At 36.6% G+C, this 27,649-nt stretch overlaps 1 protein-coding gene across 2 annotated transcripts in view; it reads left to right on the plus strand.

Annotated features, from left to right (window-relative positions):
• Window positions 1-27,649, plus strand: part of LOC138708125 (xanthine dehydrogenase-like) — a 171,890-nt gene that overhangs the window by 96,425 nt on the left and 47,816 nt on the right. For both annotated transcript variants that reach the window (XM_069838340.1, XM_069838339.1), the window contains exons 6-11: window positions 3,842-4,067; window positions 6,995-7,218; window positions 14,763-14,865; window positions 18,628-18,755; window positions 22,802-22,930; window positions 25,726-25,893. In XM_069838340.1, the coding sequence (XP_069694441.1) occupies window positions 3,842-4,067; window positions 6,995-7,218; window positions 14,763-14,865; window positions 18,628-18,755; window positions 22,802-22,930; window positions 25,726-25,893 (978 nt within the window). The remainder of the gene's footprint in view (window positions 1-3,841; window positions 4,068-6,994; window positions 7,219-14,762; window positions 14,866-18,627; window positions 18,756-22,801; window positions 22,931-25,725; window positions 25,894-27,649) is intronic.

Genomic DNA, 27,649 nt, shown 5'->3' on the forward strand with positions numbered 1-27,649 from the left:
ATATGTAACCACTGGTCTTAGAATAGTTTTATAAATTATTTTCTTTGCAGATCTGGATAATGAACCGAGTTTAAATAGTTTTCCAAGCCCAAACAGGCACCTATTACCGGCCATTATTCTTGTCTTTATTTCTGAGGATATATCATTATTGTTTGTAACAATTGTTAATAATAAATGTACAAAATCCGTCTGCAAAAAATCTCCGCAGTGAGTCACACATCCAAAGTTCCACCAGTCACATAACATTACTTTGGGGGCGAATCGATATTAACGACAACTTTGGCAGGCTGACAGAGATCGAGTCACTACTTTGAGGTGTCAGGGTTCTGGCAGTATACTCATTTTTCATCACATGTGACAATGCTCTTGACAAATCTATCATCCATCGGATTAACGATAAGCTAACGACAGATATCCACTTTGCGTTGAGCCTGTCCAGGTATCAATTCAGGAGGTACGGGTCTGTAACTTCTGTGTGATTTTCTAAAGGTCTTATTGTGGCGAAGTATTGCATTTTTGAAGCATCTAGTTCTTCGGACAACATACGAGTACTTTTTTTTCTATGAATTTTCTTCGATAACTCTATGTGTACACTGAATATTCCATACTTTAGATCTTCCTGGACTTCGTAAATAATTAATGTCTCCTCTATTATTGAAAAACTGAAACCACCGTTTTCCTACACGCTCACTAAGGACTTTTTCACCCACAACTTTACATATTTTCGAGCTGCGTCAGTAGCTTTATAATATTATTTCCAGTAGTGCTTTAGAAAGACTTTATCACCTCCATTTTACTGCGTGTTCAGTTCAAAGTGTGTCATGACTCGCTGTATGTCGTCATGTGGCTAGCCGATGAGACTAGAGAATTCAATCTTCCTACACTTCCGCAGAGGCGTATTACCTATGTGCCAGAGAAGTTGCCTGGCAAGTACGGCGTTCATTCTGATGAGTACTTACAGATACGTACGGTAACGCCGGTAGTGGCAGGAATGTGAACTGTTTGAAAACACGTACTGAGGAGAGTTTTTTCTTACTGTGGGGATATGGGAAGAGGGTTAAGATGATTACTTACGTACAGTATTTGTTGACATTAACTTCTACGGTCAATATGGACACGGAGCATTTGATTTGTGTTGTGGAATGTTGCCGTACGCAACCGATGATAACAAATACCCTGCGTACGACTTGCACGCGCAAAACACAGTTCGAAAGAGGTTATGGTAGCGCACAGACCGTACAGACCGCCATCTGTTGCTACGGCGTTCAAGTTATACCGTACACGTTCTCAAGTTCAGATTGAACGCCTTGATTAATAGGCAACTTCTCTGACATAAAAGCTGAAACTCGCTTCAAATCGCTGACTCACAACAGTGACGTCATGACACACTTTGAAATGAACACCCAGTATATTCTCTATATTAAATCTAATCTAATCTCTGTAATATCAATTGGGATACGCATATTAAATATACATGTAAGAAGGCATTTTCTGTTCTCCATTCACTAAAAAGACTGTATCATTATCCATCTAAATTAAAACAGACGCTGATACAGACACTCATTCTACCTCACTTCGATTATTGCGACGTTTTGTTCAGTGATCTCAGGATTGATTCCGCTCAGAAACTACAGCGTGTTCATAACGCGTGCGTCCGCTTCATTTGTAATGTTCGATACTATGATCATATCTCACCTTCTTTCGAGAAGTTATCATGGCTTAGGTTACATGAGAGGAGAAATCTGCACTCACTTTCTCTCTTATATCGAATTATGCACACTTCATCCCCCTATTATTTATTCGCTCGTTTTCATACTCTCTCTCGCTATCATAATATTAATACTCGATCACAACGCGATAACACGCTAGAAATTCCACTTCACACAACATCTCTGTATTCCTCATCTCTCACTGTTGCTACCTCTCGTCATTGGAACTCCCTGCCGCCTGAAGTCAAGGGCTGCCGAACATTGAAATCTTTCAAATCCAAGTTAGAAAATTATCTTATGACGAGTTGCCAAACTAACTTACTATTATTATATTATATTATATTATATTATATTATATTATATTATATTATATTATATTGCATGTTTCCACGTATTCACATTTTTTTATGTTCTAGTGATATTTAACGTATTTTATATATTTGTTTTCATATTTTCCGATAATGGTATATCTATAATGTGTTAAGTTGAGCTATATATAATCATAATTTTCCTTACTGTATGTACCTAAAAATATTGTGTTCATTGTATGCTTTCTACTGCACTATTTTATTACTATTATTATTATTACTATTCTTATTTTTTATCATTACTATTATTATTATTGTTATTATTATTATTACTATTCTTATTTTTTTTATCATTATTATTATTACTACTATTATTATTATTATTATTATTATTATTATTATTGTTATTATCAATAATTGTCATTTTTTATACTTTGTATGTCTCATTTATTTTGACCTGCTGTTCACATTTTATTATGTTTTTTCCTTTCTTTCTGTATGTTATATATCATGTATGATTTCTACTTACTTGTTGTTTACATTTTATTATTATTATCTTATTCAGTTTTGTGTGTAAAATTGTAGTGTACTTTGTAAATTTGTAGTGTTTTTTGTAACGCAGTTTTACTCCTGGTTGAGTGTTAGAGAATGCTGTATGGCCTTAACTCTGCCAGGTTAAATAAATTATTATTATTATTATTATTATTATTATTTATCATTATTATTATTATTATTATTATTAATTGTCTTATTTCTTATACTATGTATGTCTCATTTATTTTGACCTTCTGTTCACATTTTATTATGCTTTTTCCTTTCTTTGTGTATGTTATATATTATGTCTGATTTCTACTTACTTGTTTACATTTTATTATTATTATCTTATTCAGTTTTGTGTGTAAAATTGTAGTGTACTTTGTAAATTTGTAGTGTTTTTTAACGCAGTTTTACTCCTGGTTGAGTATTAGAGAAGGCCGTATGGCCTTAACTCTGCCAGGTTAAATAAATTATTATATTATTATTATCATTATTATTATTTATCATTATTATTATTTATCATTACTATTATTATTATTATTATTATTAATTGTCTTATTTTTTATACTTTGTATATCTCATTTATTTTGACCTGCTGTTCACATTTTATTATGCTTTTTCCTTTCTTTCTGTACGTTATATATTATGTATGATTTCTACTTACTTGTTGTTTACATTTTGTTATTATTATCTTATTCAGTTTTGTGTGTAAAATTGCAGTGTACTTTGTAAATTTGTAGTGTTTTTTGTAACGCAGTTTTATTCCTGGTTGATTGTTAGAGAAGGCCATATGGCCTTAACTCTGCCAGGTTAAATAAATCATCATTATTATTATTTATTATTATTTACCATTACTATTATTATTATTATTATTATTAATTGTCTTATTTTTTATACTTTGTATGTCTCATTTATTTTGACCTTCTGTTCACATTTTATTATGCTTTTTCCTTTCTTTGTGTATGTTATATATTATGTCTGATTTCTACTTACTTGTTTACATTTTATTATTATTTATTCAGTTTTGTGTATAAAATTGTAGTGTACTTTGTAAATTTGTAGTGTTTTTGGAACGAAGTTTTACTCCTGGTTGAGTGTTAGAGAAGGCCGTATGGCCTTAACTCTGCCAGGTTAAATGAATTATTATTATTATTATTATTATTATTATTATTATTATTATTATTATTATTATAAAATGGACGACTGTCACATGCTCACAATACGCAATAATAGTGACAGCGTCCTCTAAATTGCATTTCCCCCTTACATTCAATGTACTTGTTGCAGGACTTATACAAAATCAAGATATGTCCCAAAAGTGGCAAGACGTGTTCCGGAAAATGTGACGATGAAGATGACATAGAAATTATTCCGAGAGAAGAGACGTCACCGGTGCATGTAGGACTGAGTGGGGCGCACTGGTACAGAGTCAACAAAGTCAGCGAAATATTCGATATATTCGATGAAGTCGGCGATGTGCCGTACCGGCTGGTGGCAGGGAACACTGGGCAAGGTATGAATGAGTGGGGTAGTCCAACTACCTCAGTGACCTTCGATATTACGCGATCGATCTCATCGGTCAGTCACTTCCAGCAGCTACTGTTATGAGGATGAGTACAAAATTCTGTAATTAATATAACTAGGACCTAGTTATTGTGACCTAAAAATCTCCAAAATATGCAGTATAAAGTATGCACTTATGATCTAAAAAAATTCAGAAATATGCACTATAACATAAAAAATATGACAAATTTAATATTTCTCTATCGTTGCTCCAATCTTGTGCTTAACAGTTCCTTAATTTTAAAGTTAATGAATAACGATGTTGTTTTATATTTCAAACGATATCGGATAAGAGTTCATAATCATTTGTTGTTAGAAAGTCGCTGAGAATAGAAGTGTTAACTTGGTGAGACCACAAATTTAATTTCTTTATCGTTGCTCCAATCTTGTTCTGAATGCAAACACTGTTCATGTTGGACTCGGAAGACTAAAATTTAGAGAATTTAAGAAGCTAAAATTGGCAGATAGGTTGGCAATACATGCAAGCCAAGAGCAATTCCTAACGCTATCTCATTCCTGTTAAACTCTGTCTCAATATTCTGCGATAAAATATTTCCAAAAATCTAAGAAAAATTTGAGATCATTATAAAATTAAGGTCAATTAACATAATCTTGGTTCCTCAGATCCCTTTCAAATCACTTGCAGGCCCCCAGGGGTCAGCGAAGGACAGGTTAGGAACAGCTGACAAGCAAACGTTCTGATGGAGGCAGATTAAAAAAGGCAATTTTTTTTCTTCTATCATGTTAACAATGTCAAAAGAAGACTTATACAAATTTTGGCCACTCGATCGCAATTACGAGGCTGTCCAGAAAGTGATTTTCCCTGGGGCCGTTTATAGAAAAAAAAAGCACAATTGCATTGAAATATTTATTGAAACAAATACAGCACTTGTTGCGTTATTTGTCAACATATCCCCCACTGGAATTGAAACATTTGTCATACCATAGGATCAATTTTTGTGTCGTAGAAGTCAGCCGCCTCAGATCGAAACCAGCGTTTGACTGCGTCTGCATCTCTCTCTGTCATGAGAAATGTCTCAATTCCGATGGAAAATGTGTTGAAAAATAGCTCAACAACTGCTGTGTCCGTTCCAATAAATTTGTCCAATGAAATTGTGTTTTTTTTTCTGTTAGCGCGCTTCACGAACTTATTTTTACGGCCCTCGTAATTGCGGTCGAGTGGCCAAAATTTGTATGAGCATTTCTTTTGACATTATTAACATGGTGGAAGAAAAAAAAATACTTTTTTATCTGCCCCCATCAGAACGTTTGCTTGTGAGCTGCAATATTTGTCAATGGCATTGCGAAAGCGTACTTTTACGAAACACCAAAACAGTTTCACAATCGCCCTTCTTCACTAACAACCTAGTTAATAATGACCGGTACCGAAAATATTTTGCAATCACGCTCCGGGAGACTTTCCGACCACGCTAACACGAAAAGTTCAACACATTGGAATAATTTCACACTAGATTTCAGCAGAAATTAATAACAGACCCATTTTTTTTCCAAACTTATCCTACATTTAATGGTCTGCCATAATACACAGCATACTAATCAAGTACAATATAAAGTATGATGTTGAATGTAACAAATGCGATTTCAATTAGATCAGTGGTGGGCAAAATGAACGCAACCCACAAGACAGGATTTAAACGGCAACTACATACTGTGGGAGGGGTTGCACTCTACAGTGCAGTGACGGATTTACAGACAGTTGCGCCACTACACCTCTACCTACCATATGTAATTAGAATAGTCCATTCACGTGATATTTAATTAATCATTTTTCAAAGCAATTTCTTCGAAATTGGGATTCATATCTGTGCATGCTATTTTCAGTCGCTCAAGGAGATGAGCATCGCTTAACGGGATCTGTGGTTTGGACTTTATAAATTTAATTTTAGAAAACAGCTGTTCGCACTGGTAGGTTGATGAATACATACCGTCATTTCCCATAACTATGGTCCTGGAACACAACTATAGTCCACGATACAACCATTCAAAGATCATTGTAGAAGTAACATAGATCGTTCGTAGATAGCTGCAGTGACTTCAATTCAAACTACAGTACAGCAAAAATATAGATAAACGAGGTACTACGTTATGGAGTAAAAAATTTGAATAGTTGTATCGTGGACAGTAGTTATGTTCCAGGACCATAGTTATGGGAAATGACGGTACTCATTATTTTTGAAGCAAACTGTCTAAGCAGTGGATATGTAGTGCTTGATATGTTTTAAAAAATTTTAGCCCCCAGCAGACCTTCACATTCTGCTTTCAAGATGCCATCATTCTGCAAACCAGTACCTCTAACTGCAATTCTGGGATAACATTTTCAATTTAAACATGAAAAGGAGTGGCAAAAATATTGAAATCTTCCTCCATCCTTTAAAAATCACTGAATCTGTGTTCTTTGAACTCGTATAACAGGTGATCTATTTTAAGAATGTACATATTTAAGTTCGCGTCCTGAATATTTGTAACTAATCCTAAACATGAGAAATGAAAGAACCGCCTTTCTTGTAAGTGTGATATCCTCTCGATTCATATGATTCTGCGAAAGACATTGTATCACTAATGAAGCTCCGAAGTACAGCAATCCAGTATAATCCGCCACGTACACGCGCAGTATTTTCATGGAGCGGGGGAAGGGGAAGGTAGGGGGTAAGTTTGATGCTTCGCTGAGGTCTGACGTCACTGCGGCAATGCCGCAGGAATGCCCACCATTAATTAGATATTAAACAAACTCGAGAAACAATAAAATATATAGAAGAAAAACATTCTTAAAATTTAAATTCACTCACCTGTTAATTAAATTACAGTTTGGTATAAATGGCGAGTGACTCCTTCAACAAACATTCTTGTGTGTTTCAGGAGTATACAGAATAACCGAGCAGCCTCAAGTGTACATAGATGTCGGCGGTATAGCAGAGTTGAAAAGCATTTCAACTCATCCGAATCTAATCCTTGGAGGAAATGTAAGCCTAACTGAAGCCATGAATCTTTTCTACAAACTGTCAGAAGAAAATCCTGATTACAAATACACGAAAGTTCTCGCTGATCATATCGACTTGATAGCCAATGTGCCAGTCAGAAATGTAAGTATTACTCAAGTGACGAGGTTAAGTTTGTGATCGTTAGAGTTTGAACTTCTAGGCCCTAAAATTAAGTGGTAGGTGTCTAAAATAGGCGTTACTTTATACCAATTACAAAACTGAAAATAAAATATGCTTTGTAAATGACACAATTTTATACTCTTCCCAATAACTATTATACAGGGACATCATTTTATTTTTACTTCAATTTTTATTGTACCTGAGTTTTTTAATGTACTTCACTCCCACCCCTTCTACTAACGAAGTTCAACAGTTCTCCACACAGATCCATACAGTCATAGTAGCGTTACTGTCATAGTAAACAGTACGTTCCAAAAATATGTCCGCGTTTTCCAGTGATGAAAGAGCTTTCAATATTGCATCATTTTCCATTTACCTACGTCGCATTCCGGTTTCCCCCCACCTGCTTCTATTCGCCTCTCTGTAAATGCTAGCGGCTGGGCTGTCTTAGCTCTTTTCTGAGAACACTAATTTCTGTTAGAAATTGGACGTCTACGTAATATTATACCCATACTATTGTTTAAAATAACTTAAATAAAAGGGCCTCGTTAATTAACTGTCACGTGATTTCCTCCCTTTCTACGAAGCTGCGACGTAACTACTTGGATGGACAGTACATAGCATGTCTGAGTAATTTTCTTTTCGGATCGGGCAGAAGTGAAGATTGAATTTACAGTACGTAAGGTCTCTTTTATAGAGTAGGTACAGAATTATTTCAACCTGGTAATTGGAATTACGTACAAAGTCTATAGTGCGATAATATGCACATTAGAACTGAAGCCTGTATCGAAGTGAACGGCTACCATTTTCAAAAATGTGTATAAATATCCATATTATGATTATTTTTCAATTTAACTTCATTCTCTATAGTGTACGCTAATGTGCTGTAGACAGTATAGAGTGCATAATGAGTACGTCCGCATGGAAAGCTCAGTTCGTGAGTAAAAACACTCATTGTTAATACTGTACTGTATTTAGATTAAACAAAAACCTAATGAAAATTATCAAACTCAAAATCGCGATATTTCCTAGTTTACGTAAATGGATGAAGTACTTTTCTTCCCCCCTATACCTAGTAAGGTGTTTTGTTTGTATATTACGCCAGTATCATCGAACTCCAGTCGTGGAAGGGGGTTTCCGGTTCTTAATCGTTGATCCAAAGGTATAGCCAGGTTAATATTAGAAATGTTAGTAAAAATAAAATGATGTCCCTGTAGAATTCACACTGGAAGTTACTCTTAAGGGAGGATCAATGTAGGCGCTCACTAACCAGAAGGGATTCGTGCGGCGCGTTCGGATTTTTATTCTTTGCACTGTTTTAAATTAAGCATCGCCCACTTGCCCATATCGCTCCTTCCTCATAACCGGAATCCGTACAGAACTGGATCGAGAATTCTAGACGGATTTCCGTATAGACCATGATCAAAATAAAGAACATCATGAAAATATTTCGATTGCAAGACCTCCAATCGTGGTAATATTGAAGGCTTAAATGAAATGGATGACACGAAACCTATTTTGTCAGTAGAACAGTATGAAACAGACAAATAACAGAGTATGAGCTTTACAATTTATCAAATGGAGATTATAGCAATGTAATAGGCAAAATGGACATATGGGATAAGATTGGGAAAACAATAAATGAACCAGGCATGTTCTTCGCAGAATAAGGCCCGTAACACACTTGAAGAGTTTTCGCCAGCGAGAAATGTGTTGCGAGAAAGAGGTGAAGAGCCTTCCTCCACACACTTGGCGAGTTCTCGCTATCACAGATCACACCTCGCTATGATCATCTATGCACTGCCTTCATGCAGAAAGCATTTTTCTGATTATAGTAATCACTCGTTGAGGGAAATATTATAGGTCATGTATTTACGTATATTGTCGTAGTTAAATATATAACCTGTAAGTATATTGTCGTACTTTACAAATTACGTACGAACGCTATGTTGAATCTGAGTATTCAGATGATGAGGAAATGGAGTTACATGAACATATTTTGTTAATGAAAATAAAAAGTAAGTCTAAAATTAAAGCCAGAAATATCTGAAAATCACATTGTATCTTACGAAAATAAGAGCGAGTTTGGACACTGGTTTCGATTTGAATGATGATACGTTTTAGGCGTTATTTCAGGTTGAATGGACTACAGTTTTTTTGCCAATCATGATATGATTGAGAATTCTTTGCTATATTCTGATTACAATTACGTAAACTGTTAAGACATATAGATACATTATTTCAAATGTTTAATCAATACTATTAAATCTCATCAAAATAAAATATAGCCCTATTTATTTTCAGATAATCTGACATTTGTCTCCAGATTTCTTCTTTAAGTTTCGTGTTTTTATAGTTTTCATCCCGTGTATCATACAAATAGGCCTACGGGTGACATCGTACAAGTTCGATAAGTTTCTGACTGCAATTATCAGCCATCTTTCCTCATTTTCAAATAAAAACACTACAATTCATCGCCACCTGTGATATCTTTTTCTACATTAAATCGTCATAAAGAGTATAAATGTCAAACATCTTTGATAAATGTGTCAAGAAAATTCGCTGAGCTACCGATTCCTGCGAGAAACTCGCGCGAGGTTTTTTCCTCGAGCGAGAATCTCTTCCAGTGTGTGGACGTCCATTTGAATCCATGTTATCAATTTTTTAATTTTCTCGCAACACATTTCTCGCTGGCGAAAACTCTGCAAGTGTGTTACGGGCCTAAGTTACAGGTCTGTTGATTTTATTTCCAGTTTCAGTCCAGAACAATATAAATAATGCACTCTAGCGGTAAATGACAACACTATTAGGTGATCAATTCGGAAATGCAGAGAATTGAGAGAAACTATAATAATTTTAAGTCGTTTATTTTACAACGCTTTATCAACTGCTATGGTTATCTAGCATCTGATTGATATGAAGGTGATGATGCTAGCAAAATGAGTCCAGGGTCCAGCGCCGAAAGTTACCCAGCATTTGCTCTTAAGGGGTTAGGTACTGCTTACAGCAGTAAATTTTTGGAAATATTCAACATTTTTTTCCTCCATTACTGTATCTTGTACAATAATGAAAATTGGTTTGTGTGAAACACTGTCCTTCTGCTATATGAAAAAAATATTTTTACGATTAAAAAAAATATATTTATATATTTTTTTCTAAATTCAAAATGATACCAGTTCACTGTGAAGTGATGAAGCGTTTTCCCCCATAACTCATAAACGTTTTAACTTTTTCATGTTCTCTCTCTTTTATTTTATTGCTGAAACTCATGTTTACAATATCATTGACATTGTGATACATTTTTGAACTCGTCTTAATGTGTGTAAACAACGTAACATGATTAAAGTATGTAGCGCTATTTGAAAAATTGATGACGTCACGTGTATCTTGTACCATAATGTAGTTACATGCAACAAATCTCCACACACATGTTAGCCCCTCGTTCTAACATAACGCTCAATAACAAAAATTCCAATACCTATCCAAACAAAAAAGTTATAATAGGTGCACAAGATAAATGAGACACCCTGTATGCGTAGGGTATTAGACTTCATTGAGAATATACACGATATAGGTCATCCGGACTACAAGAACCTTCCGTCTTTTCATTGATTTCGTGCACCAAACATAGTCTCCTCTTTATTTTACAATTCAATGCTAACAGAAGAAATTTTTCATCAGAACTGGACATCATGATTTGAAAGAAAATGACCAAGACGAAAACTACTGGAGTGCTGTGTAGACGGTAGTGCTGCTTATGATTAGGTTTTCTCCGGAGCAGTTGTTTGCGCGCGTTTACTCGGAAACCTCCGGATTTCCTCTGGTTGATGCCGTGCAGGTTGTACAGGGACATCATTTTATTTTTACTAACATTTTTAATATTAATCTGTCTATACCTTTAGAGAACCGGAAACACCGCTTGCTCCCCCCTCCAAGACTGGAGTTCGATGATACTGACGTAAAACACAAATCACTCTACTAGGTATAGGAAGGAAGAAAAGTAGTTCATCCATTTACGTAAACTAGGAAATATCGCGATTTTGAGTTTGATAATTTTCATTAGGTTTTTCTTTAATCAAAGTACAGTACTGTATTAAGAATAAGTGTTTTTACTCACGAAGTGAGTTATCCATGCGAACGTATTCATTATGCAGTGTATATTATACTGTCTACAGCACATTAGCGTACAATATAGAGAAAGAAGTTAAATTGAAAAATAATCATAATATGAATATTTAAACACAATTTTGAAAATGGTGGCCGTTCATTTCGATACAGGCTTCAGTTCTTTTGTGCATATTATCGCACTATAGACTATTGCACCTAATTCCAATTGCCAGTTTCGTCCTTCGTACTAGTAACTCATGTTGAAATAATTCTGTACCTACTCTACGTACTGTACAGTCAATCTTCACTTCTGCCCGACCCGAAAATATAAAATTACTCAGACATGCTATCTACTGTCCGTCCAAGTGGTTATGCCGCAGGATTGTAGAAAGGGAGGAAATCACGTGACAGTTAATTACTTAACGAGGCCCTTTTATTTAAGTTAAATTAAACAGCTGTATAATATTACGTAAACTTCCAATTCCTAACAGAAATTAATGTTTTCAGAAAAGAGCTAAGACAGCCCAGCTATTACAGAGGGGCGAGCAGAAGCAGGTGGGGGAAATCGGGATGCGACGTAGGCAAACGGACAGTACCTGTGCGAAAATATGATTCAATATTGAAAGCTCTTTCGTCACTGGAAAACGCGAACATATTTCTGGAACGTACTATACTCAGTAACTCAGTACTGCTTACTATCTGCGGTCTTGGTTCTGTGTGGAGTTGGAACTTCCTTAGTAGAAGGGGTGGGAGTGAAGTACATTCAAAAACTCAGGTACAATAAAAATTGAAGTAAAAATAAAATGATGTCCCTGTATATGTGCTGTGGTGCAGACACACTTTCCGCTGAGCATTCGTTTAATGGGATCAGGTAGTGATTCGAGTCCGCTGACGTCCGCGTATCTTTTAAAATAAGTTCTAATTTATTGTTTAATCTCTCTTTTATGTTAATCTCTCTCTCTTTCTTCGGCTCTTTTTTCTTGTTTTGCTTGAAGTGCTACGTTAGCTGACAGATTGTTTTCTAGTTTTGAAATTCATAGTATATGTGGAAAGGCGTATTAGTTTTATGTCATTGATCAAATTAATAACATTCAATCTAACTGCAAAACTAACGCAGAAGTAAAGCTTTTCAGTAGCTAATGTAAACATGTATACTGTAGTTCTCCTAGAAACTCTCGTTTAATCGCAAACAGGGTTTGTCAATTATTATTCTAATCGGTTTAGTTTAACGTAAAATTTATTGAGGGAGCTTCAGAATGGAACAAAAGAAACGTGGGCTATCAATGGCTTAAAATTTACTGTCCAACATAATTTATTCAGATTCTTCACCGGACAGAATTGTGATTATTGTTTTAAAGGGTGTCAGTATTTGAACTGCCTCTTCTAAAACGCGCCACTCTTTCTCTGTAATAAAAATATAAGCGGATATCAACTTAAGAATAATTGTAATTATATTATTACCACATGTTTCTTAGTTTCATTCAGAAACTCAATATTTTAATCCAAACAGTAAAATATAACTCAAGTTGTCTAAACAGCAAAATATAACTCAAGTAGTCTTTTAAATATTTCATATGTTTTTTATTGCCTCGACAGTTACGTTTTAGAGAAATTTCAAGACTTTTTCCTATACTGTGGGCCTTTGGGAACAATAGCACTTAAACAATTTAAAAAGAAATCGTATGAAATGTTTTGCGTAATTGTTTTCATCAAGTTCGCGATTGTGCGATCGCTTCAAATGGACTAACGCATTCGAAGTTCCACCACCCTTAGAGTAAATTCGCCCACAAAGTTTACAGTGTGCGACTTTATTATCACCTTCAACTAAATTAAAGAATTTCCATGCGACGGATATCCGATTTGGTGCCATTTTATTCCCCTCACAACTACCGTCAGTCCGTACGCGCTGGTCGTCCTTGAGCTAACTCTCGCTTCTCTCCGAACCACCGCATCCCTCCATATGCCCCTTGTTCCACCTACGATAGTATCGGAGATCACCGGTGGAGAGCTTTATTCGTAATCTCCGATTCCTCCGCGGTAGTAGTCACTCCGATGAGCAGCACTGCTCTGTGGTCGAAACTTAAAACTTTATGATATTTCTTTTGCGATGCCCCTAGCCGGAAGTATGATTTATAAATGTTTTCCAAGATATATACAGGTTGTTAAAACCATTCAATATTTTGTGAGGTGGCAGTATTCATCAAAACAAGAAGAAAAATCCTAATACTCATGGGTTTTAAAAGTATTATCTTGAGAGATATGAGTACATTATTCATTAACATTGTAGATGATCAATGCGATTTGCATTTAAAAAAGGGAGCATTCAATATTGTGAGAGGTGACAGTATTTACCAAAATAATTAAACATCTAATAAACGTGGGTCACAAAATTAACAACTTCCGAGGAATTAGTATTTTTTCCTGAACCAGGATTAAAACGTGCTTACATAGTTCAACATACACTGAACCTACGTGTTAATAATTTATTGAATTTGCAAGAAAACCGCCCAATTGATTTCAAAAATGCAAAGGGATAAAGCAAACACAGAATAAATATGGGAAATGCGTGTTATTATTCGGTTGAGAAGTTTTATCATCCAGTCTGCTGTCAAAAAATCTGAAAGTTAGAATTTATAAAACAGTTATATTACCGGTTGTTCTTTATGGTTGTGAAACTTGGACTCTCACTTTGAAAGAGGAACAGATGTTAAGGGTGTTTGAGAATAAGGTGCTTAGGAAAATATTTGGGGCTAAGAGGGATGAAGTTACAGGAGAATGGAGAAAGTTACACAACACAGAACTGTACGCATTGTATTCTTCACCTGACACAATTAGGAACATAAAATCCAGACGTTTGAGATGGGCAGGGCATGTAGCACGTATGGGCGAATCCAGAAATGCATATAGAGTGTTAGTTGTGAGGCCGGAGGGAAAAAGACCTTTAGGGAGGCCGAGACGTAGATGGGAAGATAATATTAAAATGGATTTGAGGGAGGTGGGATATGATGATAGAGAATGGATTAATATTGCTTAGGATAGGGACCAATGGCGGGCTTATGTGAGGGCGGAAATGAACTTCCGGGTTCCTTAAATTCCAGTAAGTAAGTAAGTAAAGGGGTAAAGCGTTCCTTATCAGTTTCTAATGACAAGATTAAAAATCAGAATCGTACGGATAGTACTTATTGAGTACAAGTGTTAACATTTAGGACAAAATTATTTTTTCTAAGAAAAGTATTGATTTGGAACTAATATGGTGTTAGATTTCTTTTGTTGTACTCTATACAAGAAATAAGCTGTTAAAATCCGTACAGTTGTATTACTTCCAACCTGAATATCTTACGCAGATATCTACTCAGAAAAAGAAAAATGTTTTTTTCCTTAAAGTGCAGTTTGTGATGGTAGTCCTTTTTGTTTTACAGACTGGAACAATAGCCGGGAACCTGGCAATGAAGCACCAGCACAACGAATTCCCGTCAGATATGTATCTGATGCTGGAGACAGTGGGGGCTACCTTGAATATAGGTGAGTATGACGGCAATCAGCATGTATAAACTAGTGAATTTTTTGGTACACTAGATCAACATTGTCAAAACGTCGTACATTGTGCATGTTAGCACTGCGTGCACCAGTCACCTTGTGTTACGCATTTTACTTCTCTCTTACGTAAATGTCCTTGGAGGGGACATGGCTGTACAGGAAACGTTCCGTAACAGATCAGGTTTTGAGTCAAGAGTATAGAGTGGAAGGAACCTATCACAATAATTCACAGGGGTAATAGATCAAGTCAAATAAGTTTCTTGATACGTCCAATGGTTTTGAGAATACGAAATGTTACGTGTTACAAAGCTACAACGCTCCTTGAGGTCACTGCTTCACATTGGGGGTGAGAGTAACTGCAGTCATCCACTCCAGAAGACTTGCGAGAGGAAAATGTAAATAAAAACGTCTCAACAGATACGTTTCGATCATATTACTGTACAATCGTAACACTGAACACATTACTTAATATTATTATAATTTTTTCTAAATTAATTTACTTTAATTTCTTCAAAGATAATAACTAAGATGTAAGCATATTTTGTTTTATGCTCGACCATGCCGAAATGTAGTAATTATACACCTGGTAGCAGTCCTTTAATGCGTGTCATTAAAGTACACCTACTCATTAAAGTACAGGTGTTCAGCCAATGACAACTCAGCTTACAGGTGTTCAGCCAATGACAAGTCAGCTTTGTACCGTTATAAAACCGTAAGTATCGATTATTCCCGGATATGCAATCGAAAGTGAATTAGCGAAAAGTCACGGAGGCTGGAAATCCAATACTGTCGCAGAAGGTTATGTTCTGTTACTATAATAATTAGCGTTAATTGTAAATAATATTCAAATAAATTCAATCTGTCATCTCGTTTTTCAATGTCGAATTCAATAATCAAGGTTATATCAAGTTTAACGGGATTACATGAAGGTCAATGACATTATTGTTCCTCGGAAAAAATCAATACTTTCGCGTCTGCGCACATCTCACAATCCACGACCTAGAACAAGGTCACTTCCGATCTTGTCAGACACAAATAAAATGTATACATCTGAATAATTTCAAGTTAGAAATATGGTCGAGCATAAAAAGTCGTATGAAACTCGCCTATAATGGTAATTAAGAAGCTCGTATGAAAATTATGAAACTCGCCTGCGCTCGTTTCATAAACATCCATACTCGCTTCTTAATTACTATCATTATAGGCTCGTTGCATAATGTACTATTATATATCCAAGTGTTTTTCTTTTAAACTAATAATGACAAATAAATTCTCTCAGTCCATTTTACACTAAATTAATATGTAAAACACACACACACACGCATGCACGTTTAATTAAGCTAACATTCAACAATGCAGTGCATTCACAGAACATCAATATAGCGCAACGTATTGTTGAAGCTAGCCGCGTTTCGAACCGAGATGTAGTGAATCAATACTCCTTCCCGGTCCCTCCTCCAGCATGCGAGACAAAATCGTAGCCATGCCTTTAGACGCTTCTGCCACAAGCCTCTCTCACTGAACTCTCTATTCTGGAATGACTGCCAACAGTGAACTTAATGTATGGAAGATTCGAAGTGAAACCAAGTGTTGCGATATATCGTTATTACGAACTTATAGGTATACTGTTACTAGGTACAATGACTGACTCTTTTTTGGGTAGATTAAGCCTCGAAAGCCTCTTAAGAGCTTCGCCATTGTATGATTATTTGTTTTACCTGGGAGATTACTCTTTCTCGTGCTCCTACTGGAGCAATATCTCTCGCAGATGTTCCTGATCCCTGTGGCTTCTGGCTTGTGCTTTATCTGCTAGTCTTCCTGTTTCGGGTTGGGCTCGAGTGATAATAAAATTATAAGCTAATCTCGGGTTTTGGATCGAGTTCGGATCTGGTTCAGTTCGGGCTGGGTCGGGCCTCTGGCCTCTGCTTTATCTGCTAGTCTTCCTGTTTCGGGTTGGGCTCGGTTTTCGGGTCGTGTTCGAGCCCGGTTCAGATCGGGCCGGACCGGTTAGGGATAAAGAATTTCAGCCAGTGCAGACTTCTATTCTACATTATACTCATAATTAATGTCACAGGGAACAGGAGTACCCGAAGAAAACCCGTGTTGCCTGGACCACGGACTTGTCCAACACAAATTGGTAAATTCAGGGGAAATCGACCAGGAGTTAAGAATTGTCATATGGAAAGGCAATGCAGCCAGTGACGAATATGGGACGCTGCCCTCCCAGTAGAAAGAATTTAAAACACTTATTTCATTTCCACTTTCTCCGTGAGTTTCGTTTTACCGAAGTCCACAGACAAACTTTGGGGGGGGGGGGAGTATCATGCTGAGATTTGCAAGAAAACAGACCAATAAATAAGTTATTCTATGGTTAAGTAACTAATAGTTAAAGTTAGTACTTCGAATCGAAAGAGGAGAATTGGGAGGACAAATTTAAAAGGTACGCAAAACGCGTCCTTGCAAGGGGTTGGGGACTGTAAGAAACTAAATATGTGAGCTCCAAGCCTGTTGGCCACTAGTCTCACTCCGGTTTACGCTGCTCCACTGAAGGAGTTCTAGAAAATGTTGAAGGGGAAACACGAAAATGGACGTAACCTCTTAGGTACCACATACGCGAGGGGACGGAAATTTGATCAAAGTGATCACGGGACGGGACGAGGTGGAAATGGCTGGTGTAAATCTGCACATTGAAATTAACTATGTCATATCGCAGTGCAGGAAGAGTCGAGAAGACTCGTTTGTTTGCCGTTAGGATGGCAGGTGTTATCCTGCACATTGAAAGGGGCTTAGCCATTTCGCAGTGCAAGTGGAGTTGAGAAGACTCTGTCATCTGTTCGATGACAAGGCAGGTGAAGGCCGTCAGAAGAAGCGCCGTGAAATCTAAATGTGCAATTTGAGAGGTTCCCTGTCCTTTCAAATTGCGACTAAATGAGTGACCTCGCACATTTAATAGCCAATTTATAGGTTCTGAACTAGGGCATTACGTCGTTTGCTAGAAAAAGGGGAATATATGGGGAAGGGCATATAGGTCCGTGGTCCATTTCTTTTAGGGCTCATCCTGACATTTGTCTTACACCATAGGAAAATCACGGAATACAGTACCTTAGGCAGGATGAGTTGTCTCATATAAGAGACTAGCCAATTTGGCTATTAGGTGGGAGGTGATTGATTGTCATAAGCCTTGTTGAATCGTCTCAATTTAGAGACCAGCCATTTGGCTTTATGGTGACTCAATTACGAAGAGATAGCCAGGGAGAGATGTAATTATTAATTAATTAGAGTAATTAAGGGTTCATGGGGATACGAGTGCAGGTCCGTGGCCCATTTCTTTTAGGGCTCATCCCGACATTTGTCTTAGCGCCAAATGTTAGTACTTAGCGGGTTACGAAATTATATAGCGTTTCTAAAGTGCATTTAGGTTTAAAGGACCATTAGTCAGCTGTTGAATTCTGGATTTTAAGCAAACCAACGTCGCCGGCTATATTCTGATAATTTTCACGATAAATGACACCACTAAACGCAAAATGTCTATAATATACAATTCGTAGCCTAAACCAATATAAGAAATCAATATTGTTATACGTTTCTATCATATTAAATCTGAGGAATGATGGTACAGCAAAATAATGAGCACCTTCTGTAGAGCTGGAATAATTATTATGTTACCTGTAATTTAATTCAGTCTTATTTTGTCATGTTTCCTTGAAAACATAAGCAGTAATACTATAATTCTTTTTTTTTTTTCAGCCAACAAAGGGAAGATCTTGAAAAACATTACTATGATGGCCTTTCTGGACATGGACATAAAACATAAAGTTATCCACAGCATTAACCTGCCAAAACTGGATGAGAATTACCACGTTAGGACCTTTAAGGTGAGCCCATTTCTCTAGTGAAATCTAGTCAATTTTACAGTCTGAATCCAGTGAGTCTCAGCGAACGTTCCCGGTGTTTCTGTCGCCCGTCCAGCGGTAGATCCCACAAGATTGGGCATGTTCTTCCAACATAACGGAGCCCCTGTACATTTCAGCTCTCAGGCGACTCATCATCTTAAAGTCTCGCATTTCCCGAAGGAGAGATCGGGCTCCGTGGTCACGTACATTGGTCATCAAATTTCCCAGACCTACTCCTATCGATTTTTGTTTGAGGGATGGATGAAAGACGAAGTGTACAAAAACAAAGCAAACACAAGGGACGAATTGGTTGCTCGCATTATGAGTAGTGCTGCCCTCATAAAAGAAAGACAAGACGAGCAGTGAAATATATTGATACCATGTAAATAAGCAATAAATGTAATCATTAAGTAATTTGTCTTTCCCTCTTGCCATTTATAGCGCTTGTTAAGAGTAGCATTCAAATAGCTGCATCCCCACATCCATTGAGATGTGGATGCATATTTATAAATGAACTTTTTACTGAGACTAGCCCACACTACTAACCCCTAAAGTATTTACTGTTCCTCCTGAATCACTCTGTAGAATAGGAATAACATTGCGAAAAAAAAAAAACTTTGTTAAATTAAATTTTTAAATTATGGTTTATTTAACGACGCTCGCAACTGAGGTTATATCAGCGTCGCTGGTGTGCCGGAATTTTGTCCCGCAGGAGTTCATTTACATGCCAGTAAATCTACTGACATGAGCCTGTCGCATTTAATCACACTTAAATGCCATCAACCTGGGCCGGGATCGAACCCGCAACATCAGTACCAACTACTCTGCCAAGGGCGACTGAAAACGTTGTTAATGTTTTATTGTTGAATTTTAATTTTGTTCCTTTCTCTCCCGTCAATTTGGACTTAATAAAGAACTGATACTACTTATGATTATTAGAGGAGAAAAACTCGTTCAGGCGCCTGGGATCGAAGCCGGGTCATTGGTTCTACGTACCAAGTGCTCTAACTATTGAGCTACGTCGAAGTTCAATCCACAGGACCAGATCAAATCCCTCTCCTCTTGTGTTTTTCCCTTTGTGGTCTGACTCCAAGTTCGACATACATGTTGACATAATATATTAAATCAACTGCCATTATACAAGGAGCGCACTCAATTGAGTGACTTGGTGGCCGGGATTCCACAGTAATATGCACTGTTAGGCGAAGAATCTACGTAAAGATTAATTTTCAGTCCTACAGAATATATCTGTTATGGTAACAATGATTATTAGAAGAGAAAAACTCTCTCCGGCGCCGGGGATCCAACCCGGGTCCTTGGTTCTATGTACCAAGTGCTCTAACCACTGAGCTACGCCGAAGTTCAATGCACAGCACCGGATCGAATCCCTCTCCTCTAGCGCATGGATGTCCAATTGTAACTCGTACGAGGTAACCCCTGGCGTAAGCAACCCGCTGCGCATATTCTTTAAGGCCGTTTTTCCTATTTTATATGGAAAGTTATTGACCTTAGCAGAGCATGCTTTACGTGCAATATCTCCTGGTTCTATAGGCGTTTTGACACTCATGCTCTCGTGTTTTTCCATTTGTGGCCTGACTAAGTTCGACATATATGTTGACATAATATTAAGTCAACTGTCATTATAGAAGGCGCGCACTCAATTGAATGACTTGATGGCTGAGATTCCACAGTAGGTTAATATGCACTGTTGGGCGAAGAATCTACGTAAAGATTAATTTTTTTGGTCCTACAGAATATATCTGTTATGCTTATGCATATTACTGTTGAAACCCAGCCACCAAGTCACTCAATTGAGTGCGCTCCTTATATAATGACAGATGACTTAATATATGTCAACGTATATTATGTCGAACTTGGAGTCAGGCCACAAAGGGAAAAATACTAGAGGAGAGGGATTCAATCCGGTCCTGTGGATTGAACTTCGACGTAGCTCAGTGATTAGAGCACTTGGTACGTAGAACCAAGGACCCGGGTTCGATCCCCAGCGCCGGAGCGAGTTTTTCTCCTCTAGTAATTATTGTTACTATAACAGATATATTTTGTAGGATTAAAAATTAATCTTTAAGTTGATACTGTTTAAGTAATGTTTCTTTATGTGTACTCTATGTGTTGTTCTGTTATAATTTAATTTAAAGAGCGAAGTTCGTCCAAGTATAGATGCTCTCAAACGAAAAGCATTCAAAAACAGCTTTATAAAACTCAGGTATGCTTATGCCAGTGGCGGCTGATTGACTGAGGCAAGTGAGGCCGGGCCTCAGTCACTTGGCTTAACTGAAATCAAATTTTGTGTTTTTATATAATGTATTAGTTATTTGAATGAAGCATATATCGCTGTAGAAGCATTTGAAAACGTTGATGTATATAGGCCTGTTTTACAGTAAAATTTGTTCCTGAGGCCAGAATCGCTCGTGCTGGGTCTGGCTTGTGATGTATATAGACCTGTTTTGCATTAAAATTTGTTCCTGAGGCCAGGATCGCTTGTGCCGGGTCTGGCTTGTGATGTATATAGACCTGTTTTGCATTAAAATTTGTTCCTGAGGCCAGGATTGCTCGTGCCGTGTCTGGCTTGTGATGTATATAGACCTGTTTGCATTAAAATTTGTTCCTGAGGCCAGGATTGCTCGTGCCGTGTCTGGCTTGTGATGTATATAGACCTGTTTTGCATTAAAATTTGTTCCTGAGGCCAGGATTGCTCGTGCCGGGTCTGGCTTGTGATGTATATAGACCTGTTTTGCATTAAAATTTGTTCCTGAGGCCAGGATTGCTCGTGCCGGGTCTGGCTTGTGATGTCTATAGACCTGTTTTGCAGTAAAATTTGTTCCTGAGGCCAGAATCGCTCGTGCCGGGTCTGGCTTATGCATTTCATGTCCTTTCGTGGGCTTTGAGTTTACGCTTAAAACGTTGTAGCTGAGGCACAATTCGTCTGGCCTGGTCAGGTTTCACTCCTCCCATCCATGGGCCGGCCTCAAGGGTAGAGTGGGGTGGGAATAGCAATGGTGACTTGTCTTCCTAACTAAGCCATAAATAACAAAATTCCAGCTCTTTGGCAGGCAGAAACCCACTCGATTCTCTCCCCTTATGTCTCAGTTTATGACACAAGCGAGGGTGTTCTACTATTGTACTTCGTAGTACAGTAGTGAATCTGGGCCAATGTTGTTATGTATTTTGGGAAAATATAAACAGAAACAAATGAGAGAAATAATGCTGGTGTAGTTAATTCATTGTTAGAGTGTCCTTTTTCGAGAAGAAATAATACTAAAAGAAAGGAAGTTTTAAATAAAGAGAGAGACTACCGAGATACCTACGACATCGCTGATAATTTTTCTGACACATAATCTTAAAACGCGAGTTTCTATTGCATCCTGGTATGGGCAACATAAATGGTTATGTGGTAATGTGAGGCAAAATAAACTTCTCTTGGCCTTGTTTGTTGCTGTCAAAGGAAAAAAATAAAAAGAAAAGAAAGAAAGGGGAATTTCAACACATAATATGGGATGCTTCATCACACTGAAACAATCACTGAAACTCAGAGCATAACAGCTTATTTGGTGAGTGAAATTATTATTTTTCATTGATAGTAATAAGAATAGACTAATAATAGTAATAGTAATAATATTAATAATAATAATAATAATACAGTAATAATGATATTAATAATAATAATAATAATAATAATAATAATACAGTAATAATGATATTAATAATAATAATACAGTAATAATGATAATAATAATAATAATAATAATAATAATTAATATCATAAACATTTCCTATCGGAGGCACTTAAACTAGTTGCATCTGGCCTCACCGAGAATTTTGATCACCGGCCGCTACTGGCTTATGCACTAGATATTAAATTTAAGTGGAATAACTTACTGCATTTTATTATTTTGAAAGATAATCGAAATGTTTCTAATGTGAACAATAACAATTATGCGCGCTACCGTAATGATGCGGCCGATCAAGAAAATATTCTTATCCACAAATATCTGCATTTTCTTTTACAGATCATGCCTAGAGCCCAGAATGCTCACGCCTACGTCAACGCTGGATTTCTCTTCAAATTGAAGATGAGTGAGAACGGCAAGGTGTCGTCAAAACCAACGATTGTGTTTGGAGGCATTAATCCTGAATTTGTAAGTATGTACTGCAATACTGGCGTAGCTCAGTCGCCTAAGGGCTTGCCTGCTGATCCAGAGTTGCACTTGGGTGCGGATTGGGCTGATTACCTAGTTGAGTTTTTTCCGAGGTTTTCCCAACCGTAAGGCAAATGTCAGGTAATCTATGGCGAATCTTCAGACTCATCTCGCCAAATACCATCTTGCTCTCACCAATCCCATTGACGCTAATATTCTCGTAGTTGATACAGTGTCGCTAAATAATCAATATATGAATTGGTGAGTATTAAAAGGCATTAAGTGACTTTTTTTCGGTAAATTGAGATATATATTGTTTCATATATTTTCAACATAAACTGCATAGGAGAGTAGATTACAACTCTTCTTTAGAGTTGGTGAAGAAAGGAACCATTGCACTTAGTTCCGTTCAATTCCAAAAGTTGCAACACTTGATTTGATATTGGCTGCATTTATGTGACAAATAAATAAATATGTATCTGCATGAAGTAAACCTTAGTACTCTTTCGGAGTTTAATTTGTTAGCCTTTTTTTTTTTTTTTTTGAAAACAATAGTTTTGTATAGATTATGAAGAAGTATAAAATCAGTTAGACTTTCTTGTAAGAGTTCAGGCTAAGATTCAAACCACATAAAAGTTTCTAAAGAAGCTTTTATAAACCTTCACTGTATACCACAGAAAATGGTTTTCACTTTTGGTCTCAGACTGTAGTCCAAAAGACGGCAGAGGTTACAACAAAATGTCTCATGCAGTTCCAGATGAAAACTGTAACGAAATTTATTATGACGTAGGTTCTTTCTCAGTCAAAACTTCATTATTTGCACTCTGAATTAAATTATTTTTTCAGAGGTTGAAATTTAATTTGATGCTTGCAAAAATAACAATAAAGTAAACTGAAGTGCCAATTTATTGCCTGGTACTTAAGTAGAATTGAAAGGAACTAAGTCCAATGTATTAATTTATTTCTGTAATGACTGTAATGATGATAATGATGTCGAATCTGCTTAGCATTATGTCCAGTTATTATTTCAGAGGTTACAATTTAAATTTATGTGTGGAATAATAACAATAAAGTAAACTGAAGTGCCAATTTATTGCCTGGTACTTAAGTAGAATTGAAATGAACTAACTACAATACATTCATTTATTATTTCCTCTAACTACAATAAAATATGAAATTATAATTTATATTCAATTTTTAACATCAATTACCATTCTTTACCAGTCTGAAAAATGAAATAAACGTAAACATTATAAATTTAGCCTTCCGATAAATTTTTTTCAATTTACCGAAGAACCCCACAAAGTGTAATTAGTTCCTTTTAAGACTCACCAATATGTCTGTGTCTGTGTTGTGTGTCTCTGTGTGTGTGTGTGTGTGTGTGTGTGTCTGTGTGCGTGCGTGCGTGCGTGCGCACCTCATATATTATTAAACTACCATTTGAAATGACCTTAAAATTCAAAATATATCAATAAAATTAAATTCATTATGTTTCATGAGTTAAAAACGAACACAGTATCACGAATAAAATTAATTTGCATACATCTGTCACTTACATAAAAATTTAAAACTACATATTCCGTGAAATTCATGTAACACTGTTGTTTGTACACTTACTCCAAGGAACGAGAGTAGTTACGTTTAGATGCATAGTAAACAAGCATGCAGTGTGCACAGGGTTGTCTTTCAGTGGAGGCCACTCGCTGTTAGTCTGTCATTGAGAATTGTGTACATTGGAGCGTCGTAAGGAGTGCAGTTCTGATTTAAAGAAAGTTATTGTTCGCTGGCTCTGAAGGGCTATTTGTATAGGAAAAGAGGTAAAGTGGTGCTCAAAACACATTCTACAGTACAACACATTGTAGAAAAATTTCGAAATCATGGAACTTGGAATAATTTGGCAAGAAAACCCAAGCAATAATTGCTAAATGCACGTAACGAGAGATTCATAATTAATCAAGTTGTCAAAAATCCAAGAATAAGAGTTTCACAAATTCGAGTCACGATTGAAGAGTCTTCAGACACGAAGATCAGTTACCAAACTATCCAGCGTGTGTTGTGGAAAAATGATTACCAAGGCAGAAGACACGAAAAGAGGCTGTACATTAGTGAGACAAATCGAGCTCGAAGATTAGACTTCGATAAAGAACATGTTGGTAAGGATGAGGAATTTTGGAACAGGGTGATTTGGCCAGGTGAGACGAAAATAAATCTTTATGGTTCCAATGGCATTCATAGGATATGGAGAAATGATAGAAACAACACATTACCTACGTACAGTGAAACATGGGGACGGATGCATACTATTGTGGGGCTGCATGTCTGCAAATGGTGTAGGGAATATTGAGTTCAACGATGGGATTATGTGTATAATAACATTTTAAGGTCAAATGTTATCCCAACAACTGCGTGCTCTGCAAGGCAAAGTATCTTAAGCGCCACTCTTGCCGAAAATGAGTTATAATGCTTAGAATAAATTGCCCAGCACTGCCCACTGACTGTAAAAGTTCCATGAGCCTCAACATTTTTTTTTTCCCTCTGAGAAGTTGGTTTAAACTCTTACTATCGTATTTACCACCATCTTGGATAAGTATCGTAACTGCCTCTCCTGTGAAGTTAGCAAAATAGTGCTTATGATACTTTGCATTGCAGAGGACGATATGGTATTAGAAAATTTGGTTGTACTCTATCCAAGAAAAAGCTGTTAAAATCTGCGCAGTTATATTACTTCCAATCTGTATATACAGTATAATTGTATTAAAATACGTATATTGAATATTTTCGTTTCCTATTTCCAGATCCATGCTTCCAACACTGAGTCTTATGTTAATGGGAAACATCTATTTGATCGCAAAGTTCTGCGAACAGCACTGAAAATGTTGGACACGGAACTGCATCCTGATCACGTGTTGCCCGATGCTACACCTGAGTACAGGAAAGGTCTAGCCGAGGCTCTTTTCTACAAGGTACCAAAAATCATTTAACACTTTCATACCAGTAAAAAACGTTGTGAATAATGGTACAACATTATTTCTTTCACAAACTATATACAGCATTTTGTTATGTTATGTTGGTACAATCTCCATCATTCTCATCACCACCACCATCATCATCATCATCATCATCAATATATATATATATATATATATATATTAAAGAACTCAGGTACAATAAAAATTGAAGTAAAAATAAAATGATGTCCCTATATATATATATAGGGACATCTTTAATGTACTTCACTCCCACCCCTTCTACTAATGAAGTTCAACCGTCCTACACACAGAACCAAGGCCGCATATACAATCATAGTAACGTTACGGTCATAGTAAACAGTACGTTCCAAAAATATGTTCGCGTTTTCCAGTGACGAAAGAGCTTTCAATATTGAATCATTTTCTCACAGGTACTGTCGTCCATTTGCCTACGTCGTATCCCGGTTTCCCCCACCAGCTTTTATTCGCCAGCTAGTGGCTGGGCTGTCTTAGTTCTTTTCTGAGAACATTAATTTCTTTTAGGAATTGTACGTCTACGTAATATTATACAAATGTTTAAAATAACTTAAATAAAAGGGCCTTGTTAAGTAATTAACTGTCACGTGATTTCCTCCCTTTCTACGACCCTACGACATAACCACTTGGACGGACAGTAGACAGTATGTCTGAGTAATTTTATCTTTTCGGATCGGGCAGAAGTGAAGATTGAATTTACAGTATGTAAGGTACTCTTTTATAGAGTAGGTACAGAATTATTTCAACATGAGTTACTAGTACGAAGAACAAAACTGGTAATTGGGATTAGGTACAATAGTCTATAGTGCGATAATATGCACATTAGAACTGAAGCCTGTATCGAAATGAACGGCCACCATTTCAAAAATGTGTTTAAATATCCATATTAGGATTATTTTTTTCAATTTAACTTCATTCTCTATAGTGTACGCTAATGTGCTGTAGACATTATAATATACACTGCATAATGAATACGTCCGCATGGACAGCTCTGTTCGTGAATAAAAACACTCATTGTTAATACTGTACTGTATTTTGATTAAACAAAAACCTAATGAAAATGATCAAACTCAAAACCGCAATATTTCCTAGTTTACGTAAATGGATGAACCACTTTTCTTCTCTCCTATACCTAGTAAAGTGATATGTTTGTACATTACGTCAGTATCATCGAATTCCAGTCGTGGAAGGGGGTAGCAAACGGCGTTGATCCAGAGGTATAGGCAAGTTAATATTAAAAATGTTAGTAAAAATAAAATGATGTCCCTGTACATATATCCAGTGTTGGTGGATTTGCAGTGAAAGATCTGTCCTTGGGCAGAACACTATGAATGAATGAGTGAATGAATGAATGAATCCAGTGCTTGAGGTAAAATGAAAAAAAAAAAAAAACAGGGATGGTTTCTCCCTTTTAATTCAAAGATTTAAATTATGAAAATATACCGTGTGATGTACAGTCTTTCATCTAGAGTAGCGGTGACCAAAACTCGAGCTGCAGTGATTACATGCGACAGACAGCTTATGAAATAAGTAGACGGAGGGAAGGTAATTGGCATGAAAACTACAACCAGTGGTTCCTGTACTAACATCTTGATCAATCCCACGGATAAAAATCTCAAGCTTTGCTGTATTAGTAATGTCACCGCTGTCATCAAGAGCCAGTGAATAATATAAGATTTTTCTTGCTTCTTTTTTTAAACTTCCTCTTGAATAT

This window comes from Periplaneta americana, chromosome 10, assembly GCF_040183065.1.
Source record: "Periplaneta americana isolate PAMFEO1 chromosome 10, P.americana_PAMFEO1_priV1, whole genome shotgun sequence".
Classification (NCBI taxonomy): Eukaryota; Metazoa; Arthropoda; class Insecta; order Blattodea; family Blattidae; genus Periplaneta; species Periplaneta americana.